Consider the following 16,450-nt stretch of genomic DNA (forward strand, 5'->3'; position numbering starts at 1 on the left):
TTCTGACATGTGCTGCAACATGGATGAACCTTGAGAACATTATATTAAGTGAAATAAGCCAGTCACAAAAAGAAAAATACCGTATAATTTTACTTACTGTTTAACAGGTATATACTGTTTAACAGGTATAGAGTTTGAGTTTTACAAGATGAAACGAGTTCAGGAGATATAAATGGTGGTGGCAGATGCACAACAATATGTAAGCAGCATTTAATATCACTGAACTGTATACTTTAAAATGGCTAAGATGGTAAATTTTATGTTATATGTATCTTACAAGTTAAAAATTTGAAAAAAACCAAAAACCCAACAAAACCTGAGAATGGAAAAAAAGATACAAATGTGAAAAGCTAAAACCGTAAAGCTTCTAAAAGACAACATAGGAGATAATCTTTGTAACTCCGAGTTAAAGATTTCCTATATAGGATAATGAAAGAAAAATATTTGTAAAATATCTGTCTCATAGATTTGTATTTGGAATGTACAATGAGCTCTCACAACTGAAGAAGATAAACTACCTGATAAGATAACAAGTAAAAGATGTAAACAGAAACGTCAACAAAAGATGATACAGGAATGGTGAACAAGTACACGAAGAGGCATTCAACATTGTTAGTCATTAGGGAAATGTAAATTAAAAACACGAGATACTATTAACAACCACTAGAATGACTAAAATGAAAAAGACTGAGAATATTAAGTGTGGGTGAGGATGTGGAGCAAAAATAAACTTCATTTTCAAAAATATGAAGAGCAACTTTGTCATAAGCATAGATTATAAAAATGGCATCAATTCCTCTGGTTAAACAGGTTAATGAAATGAGTCAAATGCTAGTTTTTTCCTAGTTGAATTACCTTAAAAATATTTTTTTCTTATTAGAAAAATATACATATTCATCATAGATAAAATTGAAAATACAGCTAAGAAAAACATTTAAAAATAAAATTGTATTTCTTCTACAATATAATTGTATAACTTGTTTTTTCAGTTAAAGGTCTTGTGGAGTTTTGGTTTTTCGGGTATTATTGGTCATTAAGTGTTTTCTACACCATTTTAAATGTCGTTATTACAGTTTATATAACAATCTTCTATTAACAACTTTCATTTGTTTTAAAAAGGCTGCAGTGGACATCCTTATAGCTAAAACTTTGTGTGTATGCATGATTATCTTTTTGAAAATAAGTTTCTAAAATTGTTGGATAAAAGGGTATAAGACTTCCATTTTAGTCTTCTGAACTGATCTCCAGAGAGTATTTACCATTTAATTATTTTAAATTTAAAAATTTAATTTTATCCAAGGACTACATAAACAGTTTATAAATAAAACTACTAGACTTATAACCCCAAACAGCATTCACTCCCACTCCTCAGATGCAAGCACTTCTAAATCTTTTAGCATTTTTCTCATTTTATTTTTAAATATACTCATATCCTTAATTTTAAAATTTTAGACTTAATTTAAGAGAATTTAAATTTAGTTCTCTCCCACTTCCTTGTGCTTATCTTTCCCCTCCTTTCTATGTAATTATCACAACTTTGGTTCAAATCAATGCACAGTTTTTCTTTTTAATTAGTTTAGTTTTAATTACGACTTTAAATATAGTTCAAAGCTGAATCAAGCGGTATACTATGATTACATTTCTTGAACTACTTTTTATTTTTCCTTGAGTTAACAACTGCCTCATCTTTTTCATTTGCTTTAGCTTTCTATGGCTCTGTTACGATTCTTCTCCAACTCTTCACAGTATACTTCTTATAGTAAAGACTTCTAATATTCCTCTCAATATGAAAATATCAAATAGCACATCACTTTCATTTTTTTTCCCCTCTAAGAGGCATTCCTCCAAGAGCTCTCTGCCCTGTTCTGGTTGTTAGGCTTGCTAAACAAACTTCATCTTAGGATTTCCTGTCACCATCTTCCTGGGTATCTTTCCTGGGTTGGTATCTCTTTTCTGTATCCTATGCCTTTCTCTTTCTTGGTTTTCTTCTTCATTTTGATGGAGCTCAATCTCCAGTAGTTTCCTTTACAGATATTCTCAAAAGAAGAAGGAGCTCTTGGAAATTAAAAATTAGATAACAGAAATAGAAGATTGGTTGGGAGGAAAAATTTTTTAGGCTTTGTGTATCTCCAAATGTTCTTATAATCTGCCTTTATACTTAACGAATAGTTGGCTGGGTATAGAATTCTAGCTTGGAAATAACTTTCCCTCAGGATTTTTAATTACATTGCTCCACTGTCTTCTAGTTTACAGTACTACTGGTGAGACACCTAATGTCTTTCCAATTCCAGTCCTTTGTTTGTGACCTGTTTGGAAACTTTTAGGACTCTTAACCTATGATTTCCTTTAGTATGGGGGTCCTTTTCTCCCCCATCCACTATGCTAGTTATCTGAATGGCCCTTTTTAACCTACAGTCTCCTATCTTTTGAGAAATATTCTCATATTAATTGTTTCATAATGTCTTCCCCGTCATTTTACTTTACTTCATGGCTAAGAACTGATCTTCTAGTTTTTAAGTTTTACTTTTGTGCATATTTCCTCATCTTTATCTTCCAACCCTTCCATAGAATTTTTTATTTCTGTTATCTTATTTTTAATCTCCAAGAGCTCCTTCTCTTTTTATACAGTATTGCTCTTTGATATATCACCTTGTTCTTATTTCTTACATGTAGTATCTTATCAATCTGAAGATTATCTAGTTTCCAAACTCCCTGCATTGTCTGCTTCCTTCTAGTTTCTCCTTGCTGTCTGTATGATCTCAGAATTTCAAGTAGGAGCCTTCCCTCAAACGTCTGACATTCTTTGGCAATTGACTTACACTTCATAGTAAGATACTAAGAAGCTATTTGGAAGCTCTGTATGTGTGAAGAGGTCTTGTCATCTGATGAGCTTCTCTGTGAAATGCCTGGGAGGGAACCTAGAAGTTTCATTTGGCAGTCTTCTCTTTCTGATGGGCTAGTTCCTTCAGGGGAGAGACCAGAGAATAAAGGAAGAAAAGCCAGAAGTCTCGCCATGCAAACACTAACGCACCCCCCTGCCTTTGTTAGCATGCCACTCTCACCCTTTACTGTCTATGTCCAGGCTCCAGAGTCCCTCTGGCTCAACTTCTCCAGAGGAGAATCCTCCTGCCTCCTGGCTGGGTGGGCTAACAGATTTTCATCTTAACAGAGCTCAATACTATCATTAAAAAGAAAAAAAAGATCTTTGTCAATCTGGTAGAGAAAAAACAAAACAAATTAAAAAAGTCTTGTTTTAACTTGCATTTGTTTTTTTTACTAGTGAGGGTGACATTTTTTCCATACACTTATTTGCATTTTATTTTATTTTTTAGATTTTTTTTTCTGATGTGGACCATTTTTAAAGTCTTTATTGAATTTGTTACAATATTGCTTCTGCTTTGGTTTTTTGGCCACGAGGCATGTGGGATCTTGGCTCCCTGACCAGGGATCAAACCCTCACCCCCTGTATTGCAAGGTGAAGTCTTAACCACTGGACCACCAGGGAAGTCCCTTATTTGCATTTTAGATTTCTTCTATTTGTTTCCTTTGTATTGTTCTCCTATTAGGGTAGTCATCTTTTTCTTTTTGATTCCAAGAGTTCCTTATATATATTAAAAATATGAATTTTTATCAAATATATTAGATTCCTTTTGAGACTTTTAACTGTGTTTATAATTGTTTTTAGGCTTTAGTTATTTTCCTTTAATAAACACAGATATTTCTCATTTTTACAAAATCAAACCTATCAATTCTCTCTTTGATTTCTGCTGTGGTATCATGCTTAGAAAAGTCTCCTGATGACAATTTCATTGTATTTGCTTCCCTTAGATAATTAGGCAATTGAAGACACTGCTACATTTTCACTTATTTAATTTCTAGTTGATGGAGACCATCTCTGCAATCAATGTGCACATATTCAGAGTATATGGCCACTCTGCTTTTATTTTCTACCTTCGCTTAGCAAAGTAAGCTACAGCATGTGAGGAACATCAGTATGTCTGAACCATGACTGTATCCGTCAGGATGGGCTGGGTCAATGGTTCTTTTTTTTTTTTTTTTTTTTTTTTTGTGGTACGCGGGCCTCTCACTGCTGTGGCCTCTCCCGTTGCGGAGCACAGGCTCCGGACGCGCAGGCTCAGCGGCCATGGCTCACGGGCCCAGCAGCTCCGCAGCATGTGGGATCCTCCCGGACCAGGGCACGAACCCGTGTCCCCTGCATCGGCAGGCGGACTCTCAACCACTGCGCCACCAGGGAAGCCCGGGTCAGTGGTTCTTAAGTATGGTGTGGGGTCCCCTGGGAGTCCCTGAGACCCTTTTGGGGGTCCACAGGTCAAAACTATTTTCATAATAATACTAAGATTTTATTTGCCTTTTTCTCATTCTCTCATGAGAGTATAGTGGGATTTTCTTGAGGCTACATGATGTATGATATCATTGTTCTGATGGTTAATGAATTGTGTACTTGTATACTTTCCTGTTTTCTAGAAATTTCTAAGGTGGTAACTTTATGGTATAAACACGTGAGTTTTCAGAGATTAACTCAACTGATTTTAAGTTCTTTTGCTGCATACTTACTATCTTTCGTTATATCTGCTATGCTATCGGTGTATCTGTAACCTCACTGTTGTGGAATACATAGTTATTTTGAAATCCTTAAGTCTTCCTTGTGCCTGTACTGAAATACAGTAAGTACACTCTGTCTTATTATTAAATGTTGAGAGTTACAACCCACAGGAACAAAAGCTCTTTGGGAACCTCAATAATTTAAGAATGCAAAGAGGCCCGGACAGCAAAACGTTTGAGAACTGCTGGGTTGGTGATACCGCGGTAACAAACCATCCAAAAATTCCAAAGGTTTATTTCTCCCTCACATTACATGTCCACCTCAGGTCAGCTAGTTCTCTGCTTGGCAATGTCCTCAGGTCCCAGGTGGACAAAACAGACACCCTTTGGAACCCTGCCAGTCATGGAGGCAGAGGGAAGAGCATGAGACTCTCCGGCTGGCCTGGCCTTGAAGTACCTCAGCCTGAGCAGGACACACATCACTTCCACTCACACCACTGGTTAGAAAGGGTCATGTGACCCCACCCAACCGCTAGGGGACTAGGAAGTGCAGCCCCCTCGCTAGTTAAGAGCCAATAATGTTTGGTGTAGAGCGCATCTAACTACTACAATGATATTTATTTATTTATTTAAATTTTATTTATTTATTTATTTGGCTGCGCCGGGGTCTTAGTTGTGGCATGCGGAATCTTTAGTGTGGCATGCGGGATCTAGTTCCCTGAGCAAGGGTCGAACCTGGGCCCCCTGCATTGGGCGCACAGAGTCTTAGCCACTGGACCACCAGGGAAGTCCCTAGAATGATATTTAATTCAATACTTTGAAGACCTAATAAGAGTACGCAAGTAACAACTAAATTATACCTCATACCTTCACTTTAAGAAAAGTAAAGCCACCAGGCTTTTTGTTGCTGAAGCCTATAAGTTTCAAGTTCAAACTTCCAGGCTGTATCTATATTAGTGCATCTCAGCAACAAAGTCTCAACAAACTATACTCTATTGGATTTTGGGGGGTTTGCCTAATTACCACAATTGAAGATTCATGACTGTCCATATGTTCCACGACAATCTGATTGAAATAAACTGCATCAGCTAATAAAAGGCTGTAATTTTTTATGATACTTGGTGCTCATACGATTTAAAGGAAAAAGCAGATTTCAGAGCTAATTAACACCAAGACAGCATGGGTACTTTGTGCTGAGCAAGAGCTGCTTCATGAAGAGAAAGAAAGTCACAGATTATTTGGTGTCACTGAGTAGATACTGATTATACTGAGACCAGTTTTTGTAAAGGTTCCCTCTACACAGTCTGAAGCTTCAGACGATAAAGCTGCTCTCATACACAGCCCTACCCTCTTCTGATGCCATTTTCCCTGCTCAACACAGTCTTCTACCTTTTTCATTTACATGTGGAAAAATCTTTGGAGGATGTGGAAATAAGTTCCTGCACATGGGGTTCATGCACAAACATAAGAGACCCCAACAATGTATGTGGACTCACCCTCAACGTCAAGTATGATGCAGACTGTACTAAATCATTCTGCCTGACTCATCTTCGTAAGGAGATCACAAATAGAACAGGATTTCAACAGAAACTAACCTGTGCCGACTGTAAAAATTCAGCTCCATTTAACTGACAAAAGGAAAAAGAACTGTACAAAGATAAATCTAATCCATCTGAAGTTATTTACTTTTACAAATATTATTGGTGCTAGTACAAAACATGATAAACAAGTAACCTTTTCTCACTGCAAAAAAGAAACATAAGAGGAAGATAATCAATATCTGCCAGATGAGAAAGGACAAGGGAAAGGCGTTCTTTCCTCTTCTCACATGGTATTCAGCCTCGAACTTAGTCTGCATGGGCCTTGGCTTACCCTGGGGCCCGAGCATAAAGGCATGCGTTTGAATTTGCTCTCGTCCTCTCGTACCTGACTTTAAACAATCTTCACAAGTGACAATTGAGATTTACCAAACTGATAGTTGATAAACTCCTTTCAGTTAATTCCTCTAGAATGATTTATTGCCCAAAGTGCAATGTGTTCCTCAATACAGGTATTCCACAAAGTAAAATGCACCCGGACAAGGTGAGTATGGTGTTAGCAAATATTCATCATTTCAAGCCAGCATATTTACTGAATGTCAACCCTATTCTAAGTACCACAGGAGGTACAAAAGAAATATGTCATCCCTGCCCTCAAGGAGATTATAAACTAGAGGGAGGTGTGTGTATGTGTGTGTGTGTGTGTTCCCTAAAACCCCAGACACCTGGATTTAACTAAACAATATATAACAAAAATGCTAATATTAATGATAAAGACATAAGTTCAGGGCTGTCAGAATGCAGAGAAAACTTCGTGGAGGCAGTGGGGTCTGAACGGGAATGCAAAAGGTGGATTCAATTTGCTTTGGTACCGACAACAGGCTGGGGCATTTCAGGGGAAGAGAATGCCCCGAGGCACCAGGAGAGACAGGACACTGACAAACCGGCCAGAGTAGAGGCGCAGAAGGAGGCAGGAAGTAGGTAACAAATTAAGGTGGACATCCACCCACCTGCTCATTCATGCGGCAAACATCTGGTAAGTACCTGTCATGGGCCCACACTGTTAGGGACCTGATGGCGAACCAGACAACTATGGTCCCTGACCACATGGAGCGTGCTTTGCAGTGGAAGAAAGCAGAACATCACCACAAAGTAGGCAGAAAATATAGAAAACATCTAATTTGTAAGGGGCTTTAAAAATGGAGCCAGGAGTTTGACCCTTTACCCAATAAACAATAGGAAGCCACAAAAGGTTTCTGGCTAGAGAAATGTGATCAGTACTGTGCGTTAATAAATATTACTTGTACGGCTTGACTAAAGCTGACAGAAAGCAAAGCAGAGAGACCTGAAGAGAACTACAGCAGAAGTGTAGGGCTGAGGTTATGAGGGCTGGTTGGCTGGCTGGCAGCCTACAAGTTGAAACAGAAATGAAAGGGTCAAAGTCGGCTGGAGTCGAGGGGGTTCATGGACTGAGTGGCTTACAGGACAGTCGAGAAGGGGCTCGATACTATGCGGAGAAGAAAAGCCAAAGCGCATCCGGGGTTTGGACGGGGATGCATGGGTCAGGGAGAACCTGGGAGGCAGACAGGCTTGAGAGGCAGGTGAATCTAACACGTAAGCAGTAATGGCCAGAAGGCAGAGATGCGGGGCCCAAGCAGAGCCCTTTAAACCAGCCGAGCTGGTGAGGACTGAACCTGGGGAAATTCTAAGGAAGACAGGAAATGAGCAACTGGCAACGTGAGGAAGGAGGGCAAGGAGAGCATCGCAAAAGCTGAAGGGGATTTCGAGGCTGTCAGTGGTGTCACAAACGCATCTGCACAGACTTAAAGCTAATAAAGTACTTTCACCGATATTTCCTCATGTAACACTTGAAGACTCGTAAAATGTCTTCAGATTGGTATTAGAACCCCCATTTTACAGATAAAAACAGTGAAGATCAAAAAGGCTTAACTAAATGACTTGTCTGAGATGGAGAAGTTTATCTGATTATGTACCCCTGACCCAAAAGCTGGCTAGAAATGATAACTTGTGTGGCCTGGCTCAAACTGATCTTCGGTTCATGAACATTTATGAGAGTGAAAGGCAAATGACAAGAGAGGGGACAGATGTTTGTACTAATCTATCAGACAAAGGACTCACCCAAATTCTATAAAGAATTCCTGCAAATCAGTAAGAGCATTCCTTATTAACTGTTATGCTCATGATACTAATAAAAATATACTGGCATTTACTTTACATAATAATATGCCCGTTACTGTGCCAAGCACTTACGTGCATTCTCCCTTAATTCTCCCCACAGCCCTATGACAGTAAAGTTACTGTCTGGATTTTATGGATGAAGAAACAGGCTCAGAGAGGTTAAGTAACTTGCCCCATATCAGGGGGCTAGAGAGTCAAACTTGGACTTGACTTCAAAGGCTTTGCTCTTTAAGCCTCTGACCTCTTCCGAAGCCCCACCTCCATCTTTGGCCTTTTCACGCCATCATCAACACGCTCACGGGTGCCCAAAATGCCAGGTACTGGGCTAAGTGATCTCAGCTGTCCTTCCCTAAAACCCGCCTGTGCTCAGTACAGAGGTCAGATGCACACACTATATTTCTCATGATTTTGGAGGGTGGCCTTCTACCACCACTTTAGGACTCTTCATTTTGAAAAGGTGGGCTTAAGAGAGAAACAGTCAAATCGTGAATATGTCAGAAAAGCTAAACAGGAGACTGATCAAACAATTCCAAGTCTCTACAGCTAGGAATAACCTTAGAAAACTTAAGTTCTACTTAACATAGAAGGAAAAAAACTTACAAAATGTATGGAACACATTATCCCCAAGATGGCATTATAAGTTCAAGAAAGGACTAGGTGGGACTTCCCCGGTGGTCCAGTGGTTAGGACTCTGCGCTCCCAATGTAGGGGGCCTGGGTTCGATCCCTGGTTAGGGTGCTGGATCCTGCACACCGCAACTAAAGATACCGCATGCCACAGCTAAGACCAGGCGCAGCCAAATAAATAAATAAATATTAAAAAAAAAAAAAAAGGACTAGGCAATCGGCAAGGACAGGACTCTATAAATACTAAAAAAAGAAAAAAGGCAGGGCCCACATCACCTTTAAGGTTTGCGGGGCCGATGGGGAGTCCCATCCTCCAGGCACGCCCCTTGCTGACAACAGCACACGAGAACAAACGGGCCAAAGGAGCAGAAATTCTGATTCCTGATTAGAGGTCATTCCAAGGGCTTAGAGAAGATGTTCCTACCATTGTACAACTTTGTTTTCATTTCTCTTCCTAGTCATGTCCATGTTTATTTGGGGCCTTTGAGACATGACAGTAAATAAGAAGGCCAGCATCTGAGTGACATGAACTCAAGTTCCCTTCTGGGTCAAAAATGATGGTTCGGATCCTCTCTTTACATCCAGAGTTTGGCTTATTTTTTCCTTCTCGTCCGTCTGCATCTGTTACGTCCTGCCCACTCGTGCAGGATTCTTGTGGTTTGATGTCTGTTGGCATTTTACTAGTGAAGAATGTTCTGGCTCCAGCAAACCCAGGAGGGAACACTGTGCACTCCCTGCAAGCAGAAGTGGTTCCAAATGTCCAAGAGCCAAGCAGGATGCAGCCGTCAGGCCACGAGCTTCTCCAAGGGAGTGCGATCTGTATGACCCATGGGCCACCATGGTAGCAATAAAGCAGCAATATTCCCAATGGCCTTTTTGTTTGTTTGTTTTTGGTGCCCCCTTTTAAACATTTATGCTATTTTATTTTTTCATCTCTGTTAGCTGTCTTAAATCCTCTCTTGAACAAGGTAGGGTATAAATAAAACACATAAGTAAAACTAAAATGAAAGTTTAATAGAAGTAAACACTAAAATTCCATAGCCAAGCAAAACGTGCGGCTTGCGTGTCCCATATTCTCTTCTCCATGGTTTTATTACTGAACTCACAGCAAATAGAAAAGCTTTCAATTGAATTCTCTTTGAGAAAGGAAAAAAAAAAAGAAGAAAGAGGTATTTTGGTAGATAATGCAGAACTGGAGTATTAAAATTTCAAGATGCAATTGTTTGAAACGTCCAAAGCAGAAAGGTAATAACCAGCTTACGGTTTACTGAAGAAAACAATTTGAAAATTCAACCTCCTGGTGTTTGCTAATCCCATGATGAGATGACACTGGAACTAGCGGGACACCCCGACGGCCCCCTCCCCACCCACAGGGAGACCCCCAGAAGCCTCTCTGAGCTCCACCCAGCAACCCTCCTGACCGCCAGTGCCGTCTTGCTGTCGCTGGAGGAGAACCTCTGCCTCTGCCAGGTCCTCCCCTCTCTGCCTGGCGTCTGCAAAGCTGATAGCTCACAACAAGTTTATCTGTGGGTCCCACTCGGCCTCTCCTCCAGACACCGTCTTTCTGGATCATCCCTTGGCTCCGCACTCCACCCCCGTGCTTAACCCCAGCTTCCGGGAACCACTGCGCCCGCCACCCAAGTCACACTCATGACCCTGCAGGAAGAGTTCAGAGGGAAAACGGTCTTTTGGGCTTCCCAGGTGGCACAGTGGTTGAGAATCCACCTGCCAGTGCAGGGGACACGGGTTCGATCCCTGGTCCAGGAAGATCCCACATGCCACGGAGCAATGAAGCCCGTGCGCCCTGAACCTGCGCTCTAGAGCCCGTAGGCCACAACTACTGAGCCTGCGTGCCGCAACTACTGAAGCCCACGTGCCTAGAGCCCGTGCTCCGCACCAAGAGAAGCCACGGCAATGAGAAGCCCGCGCACCGCAACGAAGGGTAGCCCCCGCTCACAGCAACTATAGAAAGCCCACGTGCAGCAACGAAGAACCAATGCAGCCAAAAATAAAACCAAAACCAAAACCAAAACCAAAAAAAACTGTCTTTTGAAGAGAATAAACTCAGTATTTTCAACAGAAAGAACGAAGAAAGCTTTGGGAATTCATAACCTAATTCATAAATTCTGGCACTATATTTTTTTATTATTACAGTAGCAGATTTAGCCAGGATGAGGCATACCAAAGCCTTCTGTGTACATGTATGTCTTTTTAAAATCATCAAAACCTCATGTTTATCAAAATCCAAGAAGTAGGGCTTCCCTGGTGGCGCAGTGGTTGAGAGTCCGCCTGCCGATGCAGGGGACACGGGTTCGTGCCCCGGTCTGGGAAGATCCCACATGCCGTGGAGCGGCTGGGCCCGTGAGCCATGGCCGCTGAGCCTGCGCGTCCAGAGCCTGTGCTCCGCAACGGGAGAGGCCACAACAGTGAGAGGCCCGCGTACGGCAAAAAAAAAAAAAAAAAAAAAAAAATCCAAGAAGTAGCAACAATAAATATTACTAACCAAATACCTACTTTCGCCAGGTACTTTACACATACCCTCATGCTCCAATATCCAACATCCTGGCTCAGAGTGAGTGCTTAATACATTTCCACCTGTTACCTACATTTCAACATCCAGGAAAACAGGGAGCAAAAAGGTTCAGCTCCGAGCCTAGAGGCACAAACCTCCCAGGGGTAAAACCGGGCTTTGAACATGGGTCGTCCGGCTGCAGAGCCCCAGTGAGCCTCCTCCGTGAGGTGCGCTGGAGGTCAGCACAGGAGACTGAGGCTGAACGATGCGCTCAAGCTCGCCTGGGTGGCAGGGCGGCCTGAGAGTCCTGCTCCTAAGGCACACTCACTGACAGGACGCCTCACCATCCGGATAAGGTAGGTTTTTGGACAACCAAGGCTCACACTACTTGCCCAGCAGGGTCACTGTTGTGAACATCCAACCTAATGCAGCAGATAGGAAACTCATTGAAGGAATGACCTTCTTAGACCCACCTTTACATCCCACATTAAGACTAAATTACCTGCCCATCAGGTTAGATAAGCAACGAAAGAACAAACACACGGCACCTCACTGCCTTAGGCACCTAAGTGTGCACCTGGCTTAGCCAACGCTTTTACCTTCAGTTTCTGCGGATGGCCCTGCCATCCTGGTTGGGGGGCTGGGCGACTCTGTCCCCCAGGTCAATCCTGGCTGTGACCAGCAGACCTTCCTCTAGTGCTCTAGCCTTTTCCTCCCATCTGCAGTCCAAACTTGAGGTTTTAGCCCCACTCTGTGACTGTAACCTACAGCCAGAGAAACCCAGACAACCAAAAACTGTGGAAACAACAACAGACCCTACACCAGGGAAGCCCGAAAACGCTTTTTTTATTTAGGTGTTGATTTTACGCTTCTAGTTTCACAGCTGTCATGGAAGGATAAAGATCCCAGAACGCTGACCTCCATATGTGGACTACAAGAAAATACATTTTTACTTAAGTTCATGTTTTATTTAACGACTGTTTTTTTTTCAAAAGTGTTTAAAAGTTGAAAAGGAGATTGGCTCCTTTAAGGCTCAATCCACTGGGACTGGAGATCTTAAAGCAGGTTATAAACACTGCAGACATGCATAAAAATGAAACTCTTTCAACTACAACATTGGTTAAGTAGGAATTAAACTCAAGTATTTAGGAATAAATCAGGTTTAAAATGTGTCGATTATAATGTCTATAAAGAGCACAGAGATCAAGAAAATCTCACTCTTCCTCTTCAGGAATCCTTTCTCCCAATAAATTTTGGCAAATCATCTCAGAAATTTCAAATCAGTTAGATTTCAGGCCCCTGATGATGCATCTGACTACCTAAACCAGAGATGCCAATCTGGTTTCAATGTGCCCAGTTAATGATAAACTACTCCTTCCCCTCAATGTGTGGCAGGCAGACAACAGCTCCACTCCGCAAACAGGAAATCCAGAACACTAGAGAAAGGGAGTTTTTTTTTTTAAGAGAAAGGGAATGATTAAAGGTCATGGAAGTCCTGTCTAGCTGCCTGCTTCACTCTCTGGGATACAACTTAAGGGGATATTTTAAAGTGTAAAACATGGGCATGGGAGATTCTTAAGCTGATTTTGGACATTTCTATATTACTCCATTGTTATTATCATGTATTATGCCTGTAAATCTGAAACTTTTATTTTTTTAATTTTATTTATTTATTTATTTATTTGCGGTACGCGGGCCTCTCACTGTTGTGGCCTCTCCCGTTGCGGAGCACAGGATCCGGACGCGCAGGCTCAGTGGCCATGGCTCACGGGCCCACCCGCTCCGCGGCATGTGGGATCTTCCCGGACCGGGGCACGAACCTGTGTCCCCTGCATCGGCAGGCAGACTCTCAGCCACTGCGCCACCAGGGAAGCCCAATCTGAACTTTTAAACAGAGTTCCCTGGTTTTGTGTCAGCTTGCTTCCATCTGAGATTCCTGGCGGAAAGTCTCTGAACTTCCTGAACACGAGAGTTCTGAAGGTGCTCTAGAGCGCTGGTGGGAAGAGGACCTCGCCTCCTAGTTACATTTCAGTGTCATCAAGCCGTAGACCCGAATGCGAACACATCAACAGGGGTTATTACCTTCTTTTGACCACACAGGTAAGAATAAAGATTACTTCTATTTTTTCTCTCATTCTTCAGCTAAATCATGGTATTTCAACTTCAGGCTGATTTCTAATTTCACAAAAAGTCCTAGTAAATATCAAGTCCAGAGATCACCTTCAGAGACTCTCTTCTAGTGGAACCCTGAGAGAGAAAATCTCCACACCAGAGGGGATGGTGTTTTACACTGAGTTTGTTGACAACGGCAACACAAGATGATTAAGCAAGAGGACATGTTTCACAGGGATTTCACCTACAGCCATAAACGTGGAGGTACCTTCACTCATCCCGAGAAGTAAACTTTTTTTTTTTTAAAAGAAATATTTGTTTGGCTTCCACCCATCAGTCCAATAACAATGACGGGTCCTAACACTCTGGTAGTTTTATACCTCTGAGAAATGTTTACCTAGGACTCTGGCCAAGCCTATTATGTCATTTGCAGCGGCCTAAGATTCAGTAAGCCTGGTAAACAGGTAAATGGCTGCTCAATTACTGATAACCAGACTAACTACAAATGAGTGGGAAAAAAGGCTGATTTCAGAAAAGCCGGTTTCATTTACCGCTTTGCTTCTAAGAACTGGAGAAAAAGAATAACTCGCACAGGGAATTCCCTGGCAGTCCAGTGGTTGGGACTCTGTGCTTCCACTGCAGGGGGCACGAGTTTGATCCCTGGTATGGGAACTAAGATCCCACAAGCCGCGCGGCATGGCCAAGCAAAACAAAACACAAAACAAAAAGAATAACTAGCCCGATAGCTCCATTCAAAGGGAAAAAATTGAAGGCCAAAGGTTACCGTTGATTAGTTACAAGAATCTCCAGGTGGCCCTATGGCAGCCTAACAAGATCTGCAATTTCCAAAAATATTTCTTTGGGCGTTTCCATAGTAAGCAGTGACTAACACACTTAAGGAATTCTTATGAGGGGTGCCCAAGGAGTCCGGCAGCTCTGCAGTCTGAGAACTGGTAAGCTAGGGTGACAGTACAGCATAGAGGTCAAGAACTGGGATTCCAGAGTCAGACTGCCCAGGGCTGAATCCAGACTCTCTTGATTTCTAGTGGTGCGGCTTTGGGCAAGTTACTTAATCCCTCTATGCTTCATTTCCTCAGCTTTCAATCAAGAATTATCTGAATGCCTACTTTAAGGTCTGATATGAGAATTAAGTGCAAAAGCATAAAGTGTCCATTCAGCACCCTGCCCCTGCACAAAGTAAGCCCTCACAAAACGTTAGCTATTATTAACATCACGCAGACCTACTGCCAACACAGACTTGACCAGCTCTAGTCTAGTCAACACAAGCTTGACTAGACCAGACTTGGCTACTTCGGATCACTGGAAAATCTAAGCCCAAATTAGAGGTTCTCTGGCAGGGCTGGGAAGACCCAACCCAGCAGTTTAGAGAGAAATAATCCACCTCGTGATCTGACCTTGGAAGCCTCCCTGCCCTTCACGCTGACCTCAAATGTGGAATCAACAAGAAAGGAAACTTACTGGGCCCCTACTAAGGGCCAGACATAGTGTGAGACTCTCTCGTGTTATCTTTCATCCGGTGAGGATACGGGCGCACATGCCGAGGACGTGTTTGGGGCATCCCTTGTTTCCTACCTTATTCATGAGTTTATTCCTAACCTGGGCCTCCGAAATGAGGCTATTTTTCCGGGAGACTCTTCCTTGAATTTCTGGACAGCTGCACAAAAAGAGGACACAAGACACCTGCCTCTGAGCCTGGACTCACTTCAGAGGCGGGATGTCCCCATGGAAGACTCAGGGACCGGACAGAGTCCTGGGGAGGTTCCCGGGTAGCCTTGACCTTGGTGCCTAAGACTCGATTTCCCACCCTGCGGGCTGGGGGCGATGACACAGCCCCTGGGCCTGGGCGGGTGTGTGAGCCGAGCGTGGCACCGGGTCTCGGAGGACTTGGACCCCCACTCCACCTCCACCTCGGGGGCCCTGTTCCCTCCTGGGGGCGCGGGGGCCTCTGGCCTTGCCCTGACACAGCGCACGCAGCGCACCGGCCGCGGAGAGCTGGGGCAGAGGCCGGCCAAGACATCCCCGGCGCAAGGGTCGGGGCGGTGGGGACAGTCAGTCCGGCCGGCGATCGCGCACGTCAGCCGGGGTCACGCGGCCTCTCCGCCAGGCTCCGGCCGCCCGAGGCGGGAACGGGGCGGTCGCCGCCAGCCCGGCCCCCCCTGAGCGACCCGGCCTAGCCTCAGCCCCGACGGCGGCCCACCGCAGGCCTCACCTCCCTGCGCACGTTCAGCAACGAGTAATAATCTTCATTGTCCAGCTCCTCCTCGCTCAAGGCCGTCGCCATCTTCGCAACCTTTCACCCCGCCAAACCGGCAAGGCCGTGCTCAAGAGGGACAGCCGGTCGCTGTCCAGACGGCGTGGGCCTGTGCGGCCGCTCCACAGCGGCCCCTGGCGGCCCGGAGTCGCACCGCCGCCGCCCAGCCCTGAAGAAGCGCGCCTGCGCCCTGCGCCCCCGCGCGGCCGGGGGCGGGACGCGGCGCTTAGGGCTCTTCCACGTGCTGCGCGCGGACCTAAAGCCCAGCCAGGGCGCCGAGGGGCTGTGCCCGGGCTGGAGAGGACGACTTTGCGGTCACACCCGGGGGTCGTCACCGTCTGGGCACCGAGGAGATAGGCCACTGCTACACCCCCTGTCTCCCCCGCCGGCCACCAGGGCGGGGCGCATCCGGATCCCAAATATAGCCCCACCTGGGCCGCTTCGCCAGCACCGCCCCCCAACCCCCCGCGGGAGGCTACTCCAGGCCCCACTTGCTGACTTGTCACAGGAAACTTCCAGAATGTCATGTGTTCCTGCCTCAGTGGTCTTCGCCTTTTCTTTTGACCACCCGGAACCCTGCCCAGAGGACGGGCCTCCTCATTTTCATTTTTTATTATTGCCCTATATT

At 44.0% G+C, this 16,450-nt stretch overlaps 1 protein-coding gene across 1 annotated transcript in view; it reads right to left on the reverse strand.

The window, feature by feature from the left end:
* The window catches only part of DNAJC11 (DnaJ heat shock protein family (Hsp40) member C11), a gene marked incomplete at its 5' end in the record, with an annotated part of 73,758 nt that extends 57,906 nt beyond the window's left edge, over window positions 1–15,852 (reverse strand). Inside the window, one exon of the mRNA XM_079725100.1 lies at window positions 15,781–15,852. Coding sequence (XP_079581226.1) covers window positions 15,781–15,852 — 72 coding nt within the window. The remainder of the gene's footprint in view (window positions 1–15,780) is intronic.
* Window positions 15,853–16,450: the final 598 nt, after the last annotated feature.

The sequence above is a fragment of the Hyperoodon ampullatus genome (genome assembly GCF_949752795.1).
Source record: "Hyperoodon ampullatus genome assembly, chromosome: 2".
Classification (NCBI taxonomy): Eukaryota; Metazoa; Chordata; class Mammalia; order Artiodactyla; family Ziphiidae; genus Hyperoodon; species Hyperoodon ampullatus.